Genomic DNA, 17501 nt, shown 5'->3' with positions numbered 1-17501 from the left:
GGGAAGCAGGTCTAGGAAATAAGAAGGAACTAGCAAAGTTTGACAGGCAAAACTACAGGCGAGATCATGTAATTAGAGTAACTAGATGACAAACTTGATTTAAGCCACCACAATTGTGCCCCTATTGCCACCTCTTTACCATGTTACCCCAGATCCACAGCCATTGTGAATAATCTAACAATCTTTGTGCCACTCCCTGGCTAGGGCATCCTACTGTTAGGCCATGATTGCATTCAAGCTGAGACCTTTAGAATGATTGGAGATGTTAGCAATATGCCACTTGGGCTTCTATAGTGGATGCTGTGGCTGCTTCTCGCCACGAATTGCACCAAACATCTCTCAATATAGAGGAAGTGTTTTCATTCTGAGTAGCTGAGAGGGAAGGTGCAGAGGGGAGTAGACACAGAACTCTAGGCAGTCATATAACTCAGAGTCTCCAAAGGCTTATGGAGCTTTCAAGCCTGGATCACTCTGACTTGCTCCCGCCAATAGTTCTGCAATGCACACTCCTGGCTATGCAGTTATCTAAGTAATTGAAGTATAGAGTTCCTCTGTTATTGACATACTGTGAATTTTCATTTGCAATGCCTGCTCCTTAAGTTCCTCGGAATATGCCATTGTAGTAGAAATTTAATCTTAATTTGTTATTAGAGGGTGTAGGAATAAATTAGACATTTTATCTCCTATTATCTTTTTTTTCTAACCATGTGTGTTCCTGGAAATAGCCAGCTCTTGGTTTTCATTTTCCCCAGTACTCTTCTGTGTGTCGGTCCAATTCTCCCTCTAGTGGTAATTTGTTTAATCTGCCCATAGTTTCCTAAAAGTACATGCTTCAAAGGATTGATTGCTATTCACAAGAAATACTTCTTATATCAAAATGCCATTCACTCAAGCATGTATAATGAAAATAAAAATTTCACAAACCTGCATTTGCCCCAGTTTTGTGCCATATACTGAATGCATTTTTAAAATTCCTTTCTCTTCATTTATAAAGCTATACTGTTATTAACCAAACTGATATAATGATTTCAGCCACCAGTAAATTTTAACTCACACCTTGCCAAACAATTCTTCAGATCATTATGGAAACTGTTTTGGGGCAAGCATTTGGCCAAGCAGTTAGGATGCTGGTTGAGACACTTGTACCCCACACAGGAGTTCCTGGGTTTATGTTCATCTTTGGCTCCTGACTCCAGCTTTCTGTTAATAGCAACGCTAGGAGGCAATCGTGATGGCTTAAGCGGTTGAGGTCTCGCCACCCATGTGTGGAATCTGGCATTAGGAGACTGAAACAATGAATAAGAGCAAGTTTCTCTCTCTGTGTCTCTCTCTTTCTCCCTCTCTTTTTCCTTCTCTCTCTCCCTCTCCCTCCCTCCTCCTTTTCTCTCTCCTGTCTCTTTATCTCTCTCACTTTCTGCATTTCAAATTTTAAAAGATTAAAAACTATTAACCCTATTAATAGTGATTTCTGCTAAATACACACAAAAAGTTCCTGTGACCGAATGCCTGATGATTTTCAAAACTGTTTTCTTTTATAATACATTTGTACCCCAAAACTTGGAAATGTCTTGTAGAAAAGAAACCTACCCATATTTCTATCTTTGTGTGACTTAGTGTTGCCTGAATTTAATGATGAAAAGAGCATTTCATATATATATATATATATGAATTTATATGAAACAAAATTTAACAGATCTCTAAATAGCTTGTGAAATGATGATTCCAAGGAATGAGACTTTGAGGAATTATGTTTTATATATAAGAAGGAAATTCATGAATAAACCCAAATGCCAAATATACACATTCACTATAGTAGAGATCCTACTGTTGATGGGTAATAGGTTTCCGGAAGTGTGCTTTAAACGCTGTATAGGAATAATGCACAAACATGTTTTGATGATAGGAGGTTTGGAGGTAAAGGAGGTACAACTTTGTTCAAGCTCAAAGTGTTGAATTATCAAATTACATTCAGGGATGTTAGCAAATAGGATCCATAAGCTCACCTAACTCTCATCCAGAAGTTCTATGGATGTACTGTTGTTATCAAGGGGTTTTGTCTCCTGTTATGCACACAGAAAGGGCAGCCATGACAGAGAGCACCACCAGGGGTTCCAGAGCCTGATCAAGTCTGTTGATCCAACTACGGAAAAGGTTTTTTCTACTTTGTTGGGTCACTGACTGGCAGAAATGCAAATCATGACAGGTTGAATAAATGCTTCTAGAAAGACAAGGGTTGGATAAATATAGTGAATAGTGAACACAGCAGCCAACTGAACAACTCCTGGAAGTCTGGAGAACAGCCCAGTAATAGGCAGTTATGACACTTGGGACAATTTGTCAGTATCTAAGGAAGGAAACATGGAACAGAAAACAAGAGGTGAGCATGAGAGGCTGCTTCTGGGTCAGACTGAAGCCAGGTGTCTGGAATTCCAAGCAGATCTCCCATGCAAGTAGCAGGGACCCAATATCCTGGGCCACCACCTGCTGATTTTCCGAGTGCATTAGCAGGGTGCTGGATGGGAAGCAGATCAGTTGGAACTCAAAACAGTGCTCCAGCATTGAATGTTGATGTGACAACTGGCAACTAAATATGCTGTGCCACAATGCTGGTACCAATAGATATTCTTTTCTTTTCTTTTCTTTTTAATTTTTTTTTTGTTAAGACTTATCTATTTATTTGAAAGGCAGAGTTAGAGGGGGAAAGAGGGGGGGAGAGAGAGAGAGAGAGAGAGAGAGAGAGAGAGAGAATCTTCCATCTGCTGGTTCATTCCCCAAATGGCCACAATGGCTGGAGCTGGGCTGATCCAAAGCCAGGAGCCAGGAACTTCTTCCGGGTCTCCCACGTGGGTGCAGGGGCCCAAGTGCTAGGGCCATCCTTCGCTGCTTTTCCAGGCATTAGCAGGGAGCTGGGTTTGAAGTGAAGCAGCCTGGAATAGAACCAGGTGCTTATATGGGATGTGGGTGCCGCAGTGGTGGCTTTGCAGGCAAAGCCATGGTGCTGGCCCCAGAGATATTCTTTTCTACTTTTGCTGATAAAACCATGATTTTGTAAGGACAGCAATATATCCAAGTCACAAAGAATGAATCCTAATTGATCAAGGTAAATATAACAATCCCAGTCCCTTTTGTGGTGATTGATTTGAGATTACAATTGCAATCCAATTTTGGGCAATGAGACAGTAGGTTATATTTACCGGGGCTTATGAGAAAATTGTTACTCACTAATAGTGTGGGTTGTGTGGGTAAAAAAGAACTTTTTCTTCTCCTTTTCATTTCTCTGCTATATTGGAAATTATCATATCCAGGATAGGATACTTGTGGCTATTTCAAATCAATGAAGGGAAGGCCAAGATAATTACCAAGAGATCATCTTCAAATCCTGATATTCCTGAGTTTCTGATGAACCCAGGAAGACCCTGTTTCCAGAAGTCGTAAGTGAATAAATAAATTTCTGTGCTATTTGAGTTACCAATGGTTGGATGTTCCATCACAGCCAAGCACAGTGGATGCAATAATTGAAGGGACACACATATGCCTAGCAGAAAGGAGGGAAAGAGGGCCAAAGTTATATAAGAAGCTAAAAGAGCAGAAAATGCTAGCACAGAGTAACATTATAAAAATAATATTTCAACTGAATATTCAAGATCAGAGGTAACAATGGTTTGTCTAGGTGAAGGAAGAGGAATGGAAATGTTAGCATTTGGAAGGGGATGGGGGTGGTAATGTGTTGTTGCTGAAGGTACAATTGGGATTTTACTCATTTTAAAGGCATGAATTCAGTATACAATTTTCTGGTGAACCCTTTGTAAGAAGTAAACATTTGGTTCACTTTCCAAGTAACATAATCAGCTGTGAGTAGATAACTAGCTAGCATAACTGCTAGGTTACACGCACCTGAAAGTTCTTAGGCACATGGGCTATTGGTGGCCAAAACAGCTGAAGTAAATGCCAGGAAGACTGTAATCCCATGTTATTCAGCCAGTGGGGAACCAGTGGAGAGATCTGTGGGCTAGGAAATAAATAGCTTGCTGTAAACTACGCCAGATGTGTGGCCCACCAGGCACCTGTCTTGCAGGATCATCATGAAGTCTCGCTTTTGCTGCACTGAATCAGAGTCCATCCACTGAGTGGACGGGTGAATTTGAGGGCCCATCCGGGGATTTGTGCCTGTGTTGAGTGGGACTTCAGCAGATGAAGAGATGCGTCCCACCTGCTCAGGTATCCTACTCTGTCCACATGCCCCATTTCACCATGGAAGCCACAGAAAAGCCCGAGACTACTATTTGGAAGACAGCAGAGCTTCACCAGCACCCAGGCAACCTTGTGCACAAACCAAGGTAGGAAAATTTGGACTGTAAGTGGTTGGGTATTTTTGGAAGTCAATTGTGTATGACTGGGACATATCCTAGATACAAAGTGAGTGTGGAGTCCCAATCCATGGTGTTGGCCCTTTGTAAGGGAAAAGGCTGAAGACAGATGAAGTAGATACCAGGGTATTCAAAAAATCCCTCTACTACAGGGGGTTGAGTTCACAGGAAAACTCGGGGTGGTGTGCAAGGAATCTCCATGACAGGAGATGGAGCACACAGAGGGAAATGCAGACAAAGACTGAAAATGGGAAATAATACTAGGCCTGGTACAGGGGCTCCCTATGACCTTGCCCCAGATAATCCACTGAAGAGAATGTTGGGATCCTGGGGGGACACCCCTTGGACCATGAACAAAGAAAATCAAAACAAAGGTTTAAATATCATGCTTTACTTGGCTGAACTCTTTATCTTTTGGCCCAAGTTTGGCTCAGATAAAGATTGGATGTGCCAGGCTCTAATTTTCTTTGTGAATGACAAAATCCCACCCTTACAAGAAGAAATAAATTTTGCTCTCTGCTGGATGAAAGAGTTGACTCCCATGTTTTTTTGGGGAAGGAAGGAGGATCCCAATGTAAAGACTTGAGACTCCTTATCGTGTCTGAGTGAAGTACAAAAAAAACCAAGGGGCAACAGTAAAAGAATTGGGATGTATTATTTGAGGATCATGGAAAAGTCAAACCAACAGTTCCCTTAAAGGACCTAAAAAAGTTTCTTATTCCACTTTGCCCCCATCTCCCACCACACACACACAAAAAGGGGAGGGGGGAATGACTAGGAGGGCAGCCAAGGCCATTTGGGAACATGAGTATCCTCCTGGGCCGGGGGTCATATAGGATGAACAAAAACTTCCAAATGTTGATCCTGAGTAGAATAATAAACTGAGATTAAGCACAAATGCAAGATATCAGAGAGCTACTAATTAAAGAAATCAGAGACTTCTCCCAGGTTATAAAATGTCTCTAAGGCATTTGAAATTCAACAGGAAAAAGGAAGCCCTCTTTGCTTTTCTACAGAGACTTAGAAATCAAATGACAAAATACCCCAGACTGGATCCAGAGGACCCAATGGGACAAGGACTTTTAGAAGATATTTTTATAATTAAGAGTTGGCCTGATATCACAAAGAAGTCTTGAAGGATGATGAGTGGAATGATAAATTAATTAAATAGCTATTAAGAGAAGCACAGAAAGTTTTGTGGGGCCAGTCCTGTAGGGTAGTGGGTAGAGCTGTCGCTTGCAGTGTCAGCATCCCATATGGGCGCCGGGTTCGAGTTCCAGCTGTGCTCCACTTGCTATCCAGCTCTCTGCTATGGGATGGGAAAGCAGTAGAAGATGGCCCAAATTCCTTGGACCCCTGCACCCATGTGGCAGACCGGGAGGAAGCTCCCGACTCCTGGCTTCGGATTTGTGCAGCTCTGGCCGTTGCAGCCATCTGGGGAGTGAACCAGCAGAAGGATGGCCTCTCTGTCTCTCGCTCTGTCTCTCGCTCTGTGGCTCTGTGTCTCTCTGCCTCTGCCTCTTTCTGTCTCTGCCTCTCTGTAACTGCCTTTCAAATAAACAATCTCAAAAGGTTCTTGTGAGAAGAGGAAAAAACAAAAACAAAAAGCAGAGGTCTTGACTTATACTGTAGAAGAGGTAGAGACTGGATCAGAATTTCCCCTCAGAAGAAGTGGGGAAATCCCAAGCTTCAGCCAATGGCTAGGAGGAACACAGGTGTGAAAGAACCTAAGGGTGAGACCTGAAAAGGAAGAGATGACATTTTTGGTTGAAACTGGAGCCCATTCTTCTCTGACATAACCATCAAAGGTACAGAATTTTCTAGTGAAAAACTGACAGTGTTAGGATTAAAAGCGGAGGGATTCTAGTCTCGATTATTGGGTGGGGGAAAGCAAAAATGCTAATTAAGACCATGGCCAGAATAATGAGGATTCATTTTTATATGCACTTGAGGTGGGAATTAAACTCCTGATTATGAGACTAGGCTAGGATTAGGAGTAGACAAGGTGCAAATAAATACAAACAAAAAATGTGAAGGTGGAAGATTGTCTAGCAGTTGGTCAGCTCAAATCTGTGAATTTTATGCTGTCAATCAAAATTAAAACCTGGACAGAAGCACCTTACAAACACTAGGTGAAAGTAACATGAAGTCCCCAGTATACTAAAGAGGATAATTTAATTAAATGTTTTGTCTTCTAGACTTAGAGGTTTTCCTGAGACAATTAGGGTATGCAACTTTGTGGTAAGAAATCTATAAGCATAAGAATGTAGTACTTGTAAAAATGGCTAAGATACAAAGAGAAACAAATAGTGTCACAGAAGGTTTGTGGCTACTAAGTGCTGTGTGAGATTATTTTGGATCTTAGAAGTCCAAATAGCAGGATAATCTGATTTTCTTACTCTTGGTTTCATGATGCTGATATCACCTGCTAATTAAAGTTTTCTATGTGTTTCAATAACCTATGTAAAGGTGTCATGTATTCTTCTGTTGCCATCATTGAGCCTTGAAAACTGAGTCTTAAATACATTGTTTTGGCTGAATGGTTTGAACCTCTAAAAATGCACTAACAGGTATGTGGGAATCTATAACATTGCTAAAGCAGGGGTGTGGAAGTTGTGTAAAAATAGGTTATTAGGAAACAAGCTGCAGGAGGAAGACCTCCTGGGCTAAGTCCATTTCACAGTATCCAGGTGGACTTTACAGAAAGTAAAGTAAGAAAGCACAGTAAAGCTGGGAAGAGTAATATTAGGCAAGGTTGAGACAGTGGGAGTCATTTCACACCAACAGTACTGAAGGGGGTTATGGAAAGCCTGGATGGCACACTCTCTGATGTCTTTTCTCTCCAGGAAAGGTAGAAAGGATAAATCAAACTAAACTTTCTTGGACCAAATGCCTCACCTTAGCACTCGTTAGGATTAGAGCAGCTCTGAGAAGGGAGATAGAATTGTCGACCTATATATTCATTCATGGGCTCTCCTAGATAGGACCATAGACTTGGCTACCTTAGGAACTAAAGATGTAAAGAACTGTGGGAGAGAGGAGGTAAGCCGGAGCACCTATTCTGCAAGGGTACAGAGATAGGAATGCCTGGGTAGAATGGGTCAAGTTTTCAGAACAAGCCTTTTTCTCCAGCGCAGGTGGTTCCATTTGCCCTAAAATGGGCTATAGACCCTGGTACATGTTAGAGAAACAAGACTTGTAAAAGTCTGTCATTGGTTTTCCCTGCACTGCAAAGGTCAGAATCTAGGGCAAGATCCTCTTTGTCCATACAGGACGTGAACAATTACTGTTGGCTCTCCAGACAGGGGGCTAAGTTCAATAAACCAATGGGAGAACTGCTGACCTGCACATGTATCTTGAATGTTACTGGTGAACCAGACCTCGGTAATCAGCCCTCCTTAAACCCAGGGATGCTATCTGTAGTATTGTGGAAAAAGGAACCACCATGACCTGTTATTGGGACTTGTGCTTTTGCTTCATTAGCCATTCAATTCATCACACTGGCATCCCACAAAACACCCAAAGGTAAAGAGAGCAGGTCATAGAAAATTTTTCATCAAAAAATGAAACGGTGACCAAATTTGTGAAAGGAAAGAGAAAGGATTCCCAGAGGTAAACATTTGGTTTATTGTCAAAATAAGATGATTTAGCTGTCAGTAGACAACTAGCTAGCATATTTGCTAGGTTACATGAAGCTGAATGTTCTTAGGCACACAGGATGTTACTGGCCAAAACAATTGAAACAAATAGATTGTACCCTATGTTATTCAGCCAATGGGGAGCTGGAGGAGGGGCCTGCATGCTAGGAAATAGCTTGTTGTGAACTATCCTGGTTGTGCTGGCCCACCAGGCACCTGGTCATGAAAGATTATTCATAAAGTGTCACTTTTGCTGCACTTCCTGAGTCTGAATCCATCTTTTAAAGGCACAAGTGAGACTATTTCTCACACTCTGACATCTGTTGAAGGAAAAAAACAAAAAACAGAGGGGTTATTTGCAGTGTAGGCTGATGGTGCTAGATAAATTGACACTCAACTAAGAACTTCCTGGATGTGTAAGTTGGAAAGTAAATTTAAAATTTTTTCAAGCTCTTTGTATTTTGTCATGTATCTCTAATTGTTAACAATAAGTATGTCATTCTGTATCTTTACTGCAACAAGGAAAGTACATACAAAAACACTGCAATATATTGGAAAAAGAGTTCCAAGTTTCAGAACAAAGATAAAGAAGGTAGTGGAAAACAGGAACAAAATACTAAAAAAGCTGGAATGAGAAAGGGAGTGGTTTTGGGGGATTGCTTCAATTCCTGCTGGTGTTTGCTAATCTCCTTCCTGAGCTGGAAGGAATATCATAGCTTTGTCTTTGCGAACAATGAGGAATACCGCGCGTACATGGCTAAGAAGAGGTACAGCAGCATCAATCAAATCCTGGTTTACTGAGTTCTAATTCATTTACCATTTTCTTCATCGCCATTGCTGAGTTGAAACTGAGACAAGGATAGTAACTGTAGTAAACAGCTAAGTTACAAAATGAGAACCAGCCCTGGAAAGGCCTCAAGGTCCCATATCAAACTTGGCAATGTATTCAAAATCCCATCTGCTTGACTTCCCTTTTAAATTATCTTGAAATTAAAAGCCAGAAATTAGTATAAATGGTCAAAGCATCATCCCTACTAGCAGAGAGCATCATCTTACATAGAGAAATTAATTATTTTGAGGGGCAAGTGGTAGAGTGGATACTACTGACTTTATGAGATAGCTTATCTTAAAGGTTTCAGGGAACTTGGCAGTCATCAGGTAGTACACTATCTGTTAATCTTACTTGTTGATTGAGGATCAAATCTGTGACACTATAGCCAGGCATAGCAACTAAATTGTATATGAGACAAACTAAGAAACTATTCACTGCTTATCTAAAATTGAAATTTAACTAGAAATCGATTTTATATTACAAGCCTGCCTCTGTACCAATGCTGAGTTGTCCCCATATAAAAGCACACTTCCAAGCTCTCCCCCTCCTTTCAGATGAGGGGATTTGGTAAAGAACTTAATTTTTACCTAAGATAAAAGGTTCGGAATGTAATAGCAGTGACATACTAAGTAATATGATTTTAAAATATCCGGATTAATTAAAATACTCAGATTAATTCATCTGACCTTCATTCTTCACCCATGTAAGAGATGTTTCTTCAAGTAAAACACAATTTATAGGCCGGCACCATGGCTTAACGGGCTAATCCTCCGCCTTGCGGCGCCAGCACACCGAGTTCTAGTCCCGGTAGAGGCGCCGGATTCTATCTCGGTTGCCCCTCTTCCAGGCCAGCTCTCTGCTGTGGCCCGGGAAGGCAGTGGAGGAGGGCCCAAGTGCTTGGGCCCTGCACCCGCATGGGAGACCAGGAGAAGCACCTGGCTCCTGGCTTCGGATCAGCGAGACGCGCCGGCCGCGGCGGCCATCGGAGGGTGAACCAACGGCAAAAAGGAAGACCTTTCTCTCTGTCTCTCTCTCTCTCACTATCCACTCTGCCTGTCAAAAAAAAAAAAAAAACCAATTTATTTGATATTTACTCATTCAAGAAATAGTAATAGAAATCATGCCAGATATTTTCTTACTAATTCCAGTCCTGATTGAAGTCAGAACATGTTTATAGGCCACAGGCAGAAATTCCACTGGGCCCTTTGTCACAAGTAGTCAAGAAAGTGAGCCTTGTCCTCAGGGACAAGGACACTAATGACAAGATCCATGGAGATCCATGGAGTAGTTGGAGTTTTCAGATGGACTGGTTAATTGTATGTGTCAAGGTAGGTATAGAAACTTAGAGTGAGATCAGAGAAAAATTTAAAAAGTTGGATTAATTTTTGTTGAATTTAAAAATCTAAAGGTTTTATGAGTGTTTTTCAAAAAATTCCTTGAAAATGCACTTGGTCTTTTAGTTCCATTTTCCATAAATTTGTTGAAGTACCCTGACAGGTTTTTTTTTTTAATTACATTTTTAAGAGTTTAATTTTAGAATAGTTTTAGTTTCATATAATTGTGATGACTGATCTGCTTCTACTCTAAAGAAATTGCAAAGATTGATATTATTTCTTTAAATATGTAGTACAATTCATCAATTAAATCCTCTGGCTCTATGTTTTCTCTTTTACAAGAATTTAAGTTACTGATTTTTTAAATAGATTCATATCATTCAAATGATCTGTGTTTATTTGTTTGAGTTTTGATCTTTTCTGTAAAAGAATTGGTGGTGTTTTTTTAATCTAAATTATTTTATTCTAAATTACCAAATATTGGTACACAGTCATTTGTTGACTTCCTTTACTACCCTTTTGCATGTGTAGAATCAGTAATAGCAATTTCTACATTAGTTGATTGTGTTGTAAAAAATTGCAAAATTTACTTAAAACAGCATTTAACACTGTAAGATAAGAGTCTTAAAAGTATTTACCATGTGCCAGTTTGAATCCCAGTATCTCCACTTGTGATCCAGCTTCCTGCTAATGCGTCCTGTCCTGGGAGGCAGCAGATGATGGATGGCTTAATTGCTTGGGGGCTCCTGTCACCCATATGGGAGGCCAGAATGGAGTTCCAGGCACTGGCCTGGTCCAGTTGTGGCTGTTGGAGGCATTTAGGGAGTGAACTAGCAGATGGAATTTCTCAGTCTGTGACTGACCCTTTAAAGTAAGCTGAAAATAAAAAGTGTTTCTAAAAAATCGCTGGTCTAAAATAAATGAGTTGTCATAACCAGTTCTTTCTGGAGGCTCCTATTTTTATTTCTTAGAACTTTCAGAGGCTGCTGTGGCACCTTGAGTCATTTTCATAGAAACCTAACAGTATCTTCTCATTCTTCTGATCTCCTGATCCTTCTTGTTAGGACACTGGGTTTATACTAATGTATTGAGGAAAATTCTTTGTCCCTTTCAAATAAACTTTAAAAATGACAATTAGATCAAGTTGACTGACAGTCAATTGTACTCCATTATCTGCTTCCTGCTTAACCTGTCAATTACTAGAAGAGAGGTGTTAAACAGTCCTGAATTCAGTGATGGTTTGGCCAACAGGTTTTTTTTTTTTTTTTTTTTTTTTTTTTTTAATTTATGATGATGCCCTTGAAAACCCACCCCCCACAAGTATACGCATTCAGTAGTAACTGTCCATCAGGTTTTAAATTTTTATGTTTTCTGGATTGACATAGGGTATGCTACTCTCACAATATCCAGCAAGGAGAGTGAACTGCAGTACCTGTTCAGCCATGTGATCACAAGAGTAAACAACTCAGACTCTGCTATGTACTTTATTGCTAAGCCATAGTGTTTGATAGGTTAGATGTAATAAATGCATTTTTGATTTATGATATTTTCAACTTATGGGTTTATTGGAATTTAGCCCATTCATGAGTTGAAGAGCTTCTGTATAATACTGAATTTTTCTATTTCTCAAAGTGTTTCTATAATGTATTGCTTCATGTATTTTGATGTTCTGTTGTTAGGTGTATCCATGGTAAGGATTGTTTTGTCTTCTTAAGAATTGACATCTATATTACTTTGCAGTGGTCTTACTGTTCTGGACAACGTTTCTTTATCTGACTCTACTTAGTCTAAATTTAACACAACAGCAATGTAAAAAATGTTGGCATGGTATGTTTCTCCTTTTATTTTTAACATATTTAAGTATTTCTGGCAGAAAGGTTGATTTTTTTTAAAAGAAATTTGATATTCTTTTAAATAAATGGTATATCTAGACAACTTACTACAAGAATGGAATACAAAAGCAAACAAATATAAATTGAAATTTTTATTACTGTTGTCTGAGACTTCAAGCCGTGAGACATACACAAGAGCCCAAAATAAGTGTGAGGAGGATGGAAGAAGAAAAGTGAGAAGGATGCGGTTAGTTGGGAGGGTGTGGGGCAAGTAATCCCTTCCTGGGTGAGTCTTCAAGGTCCCACACCCTCGATAAGCTGCATATTAACTCAGGCTGCAGACTTCCCACCTGCCTCAGCTCTTGAACTTGCAGACATAGGGTAATTGCACATCACAATTGTAATCTCTCCACCTCAGAAATCCTGGAGAAACAGAAGAGGTAAGGTGAATAGGACTGGCAGAACTTGTGAACACAATGAAGCAGCACTGCACCATCTGGTCTAGATTGTAAAGAATACAACCCATATCATCACTGGTGTCCTATTCCAGGAGAAGGAGATGGAAAGAAAGACGAGAGAAGATGCTAGAAGACACAACATTAAGTTTTTGTATTTGAGGAGGATTCCACAAAGTTCAGGCCATAGCATGGGGTATGTGGGGTGGCAAGGAAGGAAGGCTGGGTGGAGGAGGCTTCTCTGATTCTTACCTGAGCTTTGCGACAGACTCCCACAGTAACCTCGGTCTGAGGCAGTGGAAGGGTTTCTCTCCCAGGCAGCGTAATTCAGCACATCACTGCTACTCCACTCCCATCCATGTCCATTGGGTTCATTGCCCTAAAGAGCAGAGGATTCTACTAGGTGAATGGAATGGGTGCTAGAATGCCCTTACATGAGCTTCTCTGTAGGAACACTCCTAGCTTTGTGGAATTTGGTCTGCTTTTCTACTGGCTTCTGAGAGATGGCTCCACTAGGGAAACTCCTTTAATATCTCACTCCTGCTGGAAAACCCCCCTACACACGCACAAATCATGAGACTTTTGGAACTACTCAAATTCAGATATCCCTGTTGCACAAAAATTGGCAGTACATTTGTGATTAGCCTCTGAATCTCAGTTTCCTATCATGATCAATGATCTGATCATTTAAAACTCCCTCAGAATACTATTAGTAATCTCTTTGAAACTCAAACAACTGATTTACAAGTCCTCATGAGAGATGTATGTAAAATTCTGGAAATAGCTGTTGAGAGTCTCAAGAACTTTCACTGTCTCCGAGAATCTGAATTATGCAGCTCCCCGAGTTCCTTCCTGGGCAGGCACAGGAAAGCGGGCCTGGGGACAACAGCAGCCTAAGAGGTGAAGTTGGAGTGTCACCTGTGTGGGGTCGTGGAGCCCGATCCAGACGTATCTGTAGGAGTTCACAGTGCTCCGGATCAGGGAAGACACGAAGGATGCCTCAGGCCCACTGAGCACTGACGCGAGGTGTCCTGAGGGCCGCTTCTGGCAGGCCAGCTGTGCGAGGAAGGAGAACAAGAGTGAGCCTGAAACTGCACTGGGGCACAGCAGGGCACAGGAAGATCACAAGTGGAGTTCTGTGACAGATAAAGATGTTCATGTGGACTTTGTTTTACCAGCTCCTATCCCTCTAATGACTCACATCTGCTTCTACCCAGGATTTTGGTGTCACGAAGACAGCATAGCAGTTGTAGCCATAGGCCTTGGAGCCACTGGGACAGCTGATCTTCGGGGAGGCCATATCCATTTGGGTGTCCTCACCTGTGGAAGATGGTGATAAAGGAGAGAAATAGGATCAAGGAAAGAGTGGAGAATGGAGAGAGACGGCTGTGGGAATGGAAGTGAGACTTGCCTCTTGGGAAGAAGACCACGTTACCGACCACCACTCCTTTTCCTAATGCTTTCAGATATTCTTGATTTCAAGATAGCCCTACTAAGTGGGTGGGGCATCTCCTCTTTCTACTCTTCCTCCTTATTCAGTAGTCCAACACTTCCCAACTCTGGGATGACTGTCTACTGGGTCCTCCAATTGCTCTTCCTCCCTTTTTAGTTTCTACCCTTTGCATTTCCTCTTCTACCCACTAGCATAACTTAGAAGTTCCTGACAAAGTGGGAAACCATCTCACTCCATTATTGATGGTCCATGATGGTGTCTCCCAACACAATGTAACCTGCAGGAAGTCAGGATGATGCAGGAATTGCAGGCAGTTGCCTTGTATGTGGATAGAACTCTCCACTACTGTATGAGGCACACAGGATCCTTCCTTCTCTTATTGACTTTCAACTCTCAAAGGAAAGCCAGTGCTAATGATACTCTCACCTTGAACATGAGACAGGAACAGCAGGCAAGTCAGCAACATCCAGGACACTCTGGGGAGGGCTGTGGGAAGCAGCATGTTGTCTGTGATCTGAGGCAGTCAGAACTGACCTAAAAAAGAGAGGTCAGAGTAAGGATACAAAGAGACCTCCACCACCTCTTGTCTTTAGTCTTGATCACATCCATCCCCTTCTGTAATTCTGGAAGGAATTGGAGAATCTGTTCACCTTGTCACCACTGAGACCTTCCAGAGCAGCATTTGCTCATCTTCAGAGCTCCTACATTCTCGGGGGTAGGTACCCTCCTATACCCTCTCATGTAAGGTGTCAGGCAAAACCCCCGCCAGGGCAGTCATGCTTGGTCAGCTCCCACTTACCTGTCTTAGGGGATCTGTGATGGTTTGTCAGGGCAGAAAACACCGGGCTTTTGTAAGAGAATCTGAGGGAGGGGCATTGACACCTATTACAGGAATGTGTGGGCAGGACAGGGGTCACAGCTGAGACTTGGCATTCCTTCCAGGAGTTCTCTGCCAAAGGGAGGAGTCTGTTCCTGGAAAAGCCTGGGAATTGCCCCAGATGTTGCCTCTTATCTGTTAGCAGGGCTGATCTTTATCCAGCACAGGTGAAGTTTATACTTTCCTCAGGATTTCTTGGACAACCAATTCTAAGAAACTTAAGGGATTGAAGGGAGTTCTTTGGCACCAATTCTGCTGCGTTCAGAAAATATTATCGCATTTTATAACAAAATTCACAGGTGTGCTTCTGATCAATTTGCTATGATCTTGTGGGTATTTATAAGCATTTCTTTGTATCTTTGTATAGTATGATTTAAAACAAGCTAATATAAAATAGGTATTTACAGGCATGTGAAATACTGGAAGGACAAATTATTAGTTCAGGGAAGAAGAAGAACAGAAACCATGAGAAGCAGCAGCAATGATTCAAGTTTCCTGCTTTAATGCTGGGGCAACAGGTAAAGGAAGCTGAAAGTAGTCTTGTGATCAATAGGCAAGTTAGGTTCTTAAAGAGGCAGATAAAAGAACTTGCCTTCCTGCTGCATCCATGTGTAAAAACTGAGAAAAATTCCTCACTTCGTTGTAGTTGTTAGCTGGCAATGTGACACCAGAGAGTAGCATTCTTAGATTTGGGTCTACACACCTCTGGGACTCTTCAAGACTCCTTGATTTTCTGTGAAGTTGTAATTTATTACTCTTAACTGTTATTTGCCTTTTTTCATTGTTGACATTTGCACTGCTGGATTAAAGATTTGGTGATTAAGAAGCCCAGTGTTGGGGCCGACACGGTGGCACACTAGGTTAATCCTCTGCCTGTGGCGCCAGCATCCCATAGGGGTGCAGGGTTCTATTCCCGGTTGTTCCTCTTCCAGTCCAGCTCTCTGCTGTGGCCCGGAAAGGCAGTGGAGGAAGGCCCAGGTGCTTGGGCGCCTGCACCCGCATGGGAGACCTGGAAGAAGCTCCTGGCTCCTGGCTTTGGATTGACACAGCTCTGGCCGTTACAGCCATCTAGGGAGTGAATCAACGGAAGGAAGACCTTTCTCTCTCTCACTGTCTGTAACTCTACCTGTCAAATAAAAAAATAAAAAAATTTTAATGCTGAAGCACTGGGTTTTTTTTTTTTTTTTAATCAAGGCATGGTATTAGCCTGTACTCATATCTATGCACCTGCAAGAAACAAAAAGGCATTTTTCCTTAAAATCCTTGAACTTGAAGTACTCAATACTTGTATACGTGCTTTCCTTGAATACATTTTTTGAATATTCTGTATCATTAAATTTACATACTCATGTGTAAGGTTCATCTCAAAGAAAATGACTTGTAATATTGAGTTGTCAGTGTTTTCATGAAACAGCATTTTCTTGAGCATTGGAAAAGTTTAATTATTCATGAACATTTTGTTGACATGTTTTAAAATAAATGTGAATTCATGAATAAATAAAACTTCTGTTTCAATGTCTAGTACAACAAATATCAACTCATATACAAATATTTTGAGGGCCCTTTGACTATTGTGAATATAAAAGTATACTGCCATAAAAATAGTTTGAGAACCCCTAATTAATATTTAGCTATAAATTTCCAGAAAATAAGAGATAGAGGGAAGCTTTGTTATGAAACAGTGATACAACCAGCAAATTTAGAAAGTCATTCGCAGTATGAATGATTATTTTCCCAGCAAATGAATTGAAGTAGATAAAGTAATGTTATGCTTTTAACATGTGATGGGCTTATCAATCAAGTACAAAGTATAGACTATGTTCATAGTCTGATTTGAACAAACCAAATTAGTTTGTTTCGAACTAATTGGGTACAATGCTACTGTTTTTTGCTTGCTAACTTAGTATGTTGATCCTGAGATTTTGCTGAATTTGTTTCTAACTTTTTTTTTGATAGGTTGTTTTATTTTATGTATACAAAATCTTGTAATATGCAAAAAAGTATAATTTAATTTTCTCTTTTCCAATTTTGATATCCTTTATTAGTTCCTCTTGCCTATTTACTGTGACTAAGACTTGCAATACTGCTATTGAATAAGACTGGTAGCAAGTGGATATATATCCTTTTGGGGTTCCAGATCTTAGAGAAAATTCTTCGAGTTTTTCCTCACTCAGTATGATATAGTCCTTATAGTGTTGAGGTATGTTCATTATCTATCTAGTTTGTTGAGAGTTTCTATCGGGAAAGGGCATTGAATTTTATCAAATTTTTTTCACATATATCTTGAAAATCATATAGTCTTTTCTGTTAATTCTTTTGATGTGTCTATTGACTTGTGTATGTTGAACCATCCTTGCATTGTCAGGATAAATTACACTTGATCATTGTGTGTAATCATTTGCATGTGTTGTTGGACTCAGTTTGCTAGTATATTGTTGAATTTTTGCATCTATATTCCTTGGGGATATCAGTGTGCAGTTTCCTCTTATTGCTGTGTCTTAAGATTTAGTATCAGGATAATGTTGGCCCCATAGCATGAGTTCAACAGAGTTGCTCCCTTTTCTATGTTTTGGAATAGTCTGAGAATTTGAATTAGTTCTTTGTTTCATGCAATTCAGCAGTGTGGTTATCTAGTCCTGGATTTTTCTTAAAGAGAGACTTTTAATACTATTTAAATGTGATTACTCATTGGTCTGTTTAGATTTTCTATTTT

At 40.6% G+C, this 17501-nt stretch overlaps 1 protein-coding gene across 2 annotated transcripts; it reads right to left on the bottom strand.

The window, feature by feature from the left end:
* Nucleotides 1-12209: 12209 nt before the first annotated feature.
* On the bottom strand, nt 12210-14413 carry REG3G (regenerating family member 3 gamma). 2 transcript variants are annotated; one of them, XM_062208718.1, is made up of 5 exons: nt 14338-14413; nt 13660-13778; nt 13377-13514; nt 12711-12837; nt 12210-12426 (listed from the first exon to the last, which is right to left on the bottom strand). In XM_062208718.1, exons 1-5 carry the CDS (start codon nt 14411-14413, stop codon nt 12359-12361), a joined length of 528 nt encoding a protein of 175 aa, XP_062064702.1. In that variant the 3' UTR covers nt 12210-12358. The 2 variants fall into 2 exon arrangements, with proteins under 2 accessions (XP_062064702.1, XP_062064703.1); XM_062208719.1 differs by lacking the exon at nt 13377-13514.
* Nucleotides 14414-17501: the final 3088 nt, after the last annotated feature.

The sequence above is a fragment of the Lepus europaeus genome, chromosome 13 (assembly GCF_033115175.1).
Source record: "Lepus europaeus isolate LE1 chromosome 13, mLepTim1.pri, whole genome shotgun sequence".
NCBI lineage: Eukaryota > Metazoa > Chordata > Mammalia > Lagomorpha > Leporidae > Lepus > Lepus europaeus.
The sequence above is the reverse complement of the archived record's forward strand: the minus strand, read 5'-3'. Positions and strand labels throughout refer to the sequence as shown.

Coding starts and splice junctions, on each gene's coding strand:
- REG3G (XM_062208718.1), bottom strand. CDS start 14,413: ATGCTGCTTCCCACAGCCCTCCCCAGAGTGTCCTGGATGTTGCTGACT. Junction 13,515..13,659: donor AATCCTGGGTAGAAGCAGAT/GTGAGTCATTAG, acceptor TTCCTCGCACAG/CTGGCCTGCCAGAAGCGGCC. Junction 12,838..13,376: donor GGCTCCACGACCCCACACAG/GTGACACTCCAA, acceptor TCTGCTCTTTAG/GGCAATGAACCCAATGGACA.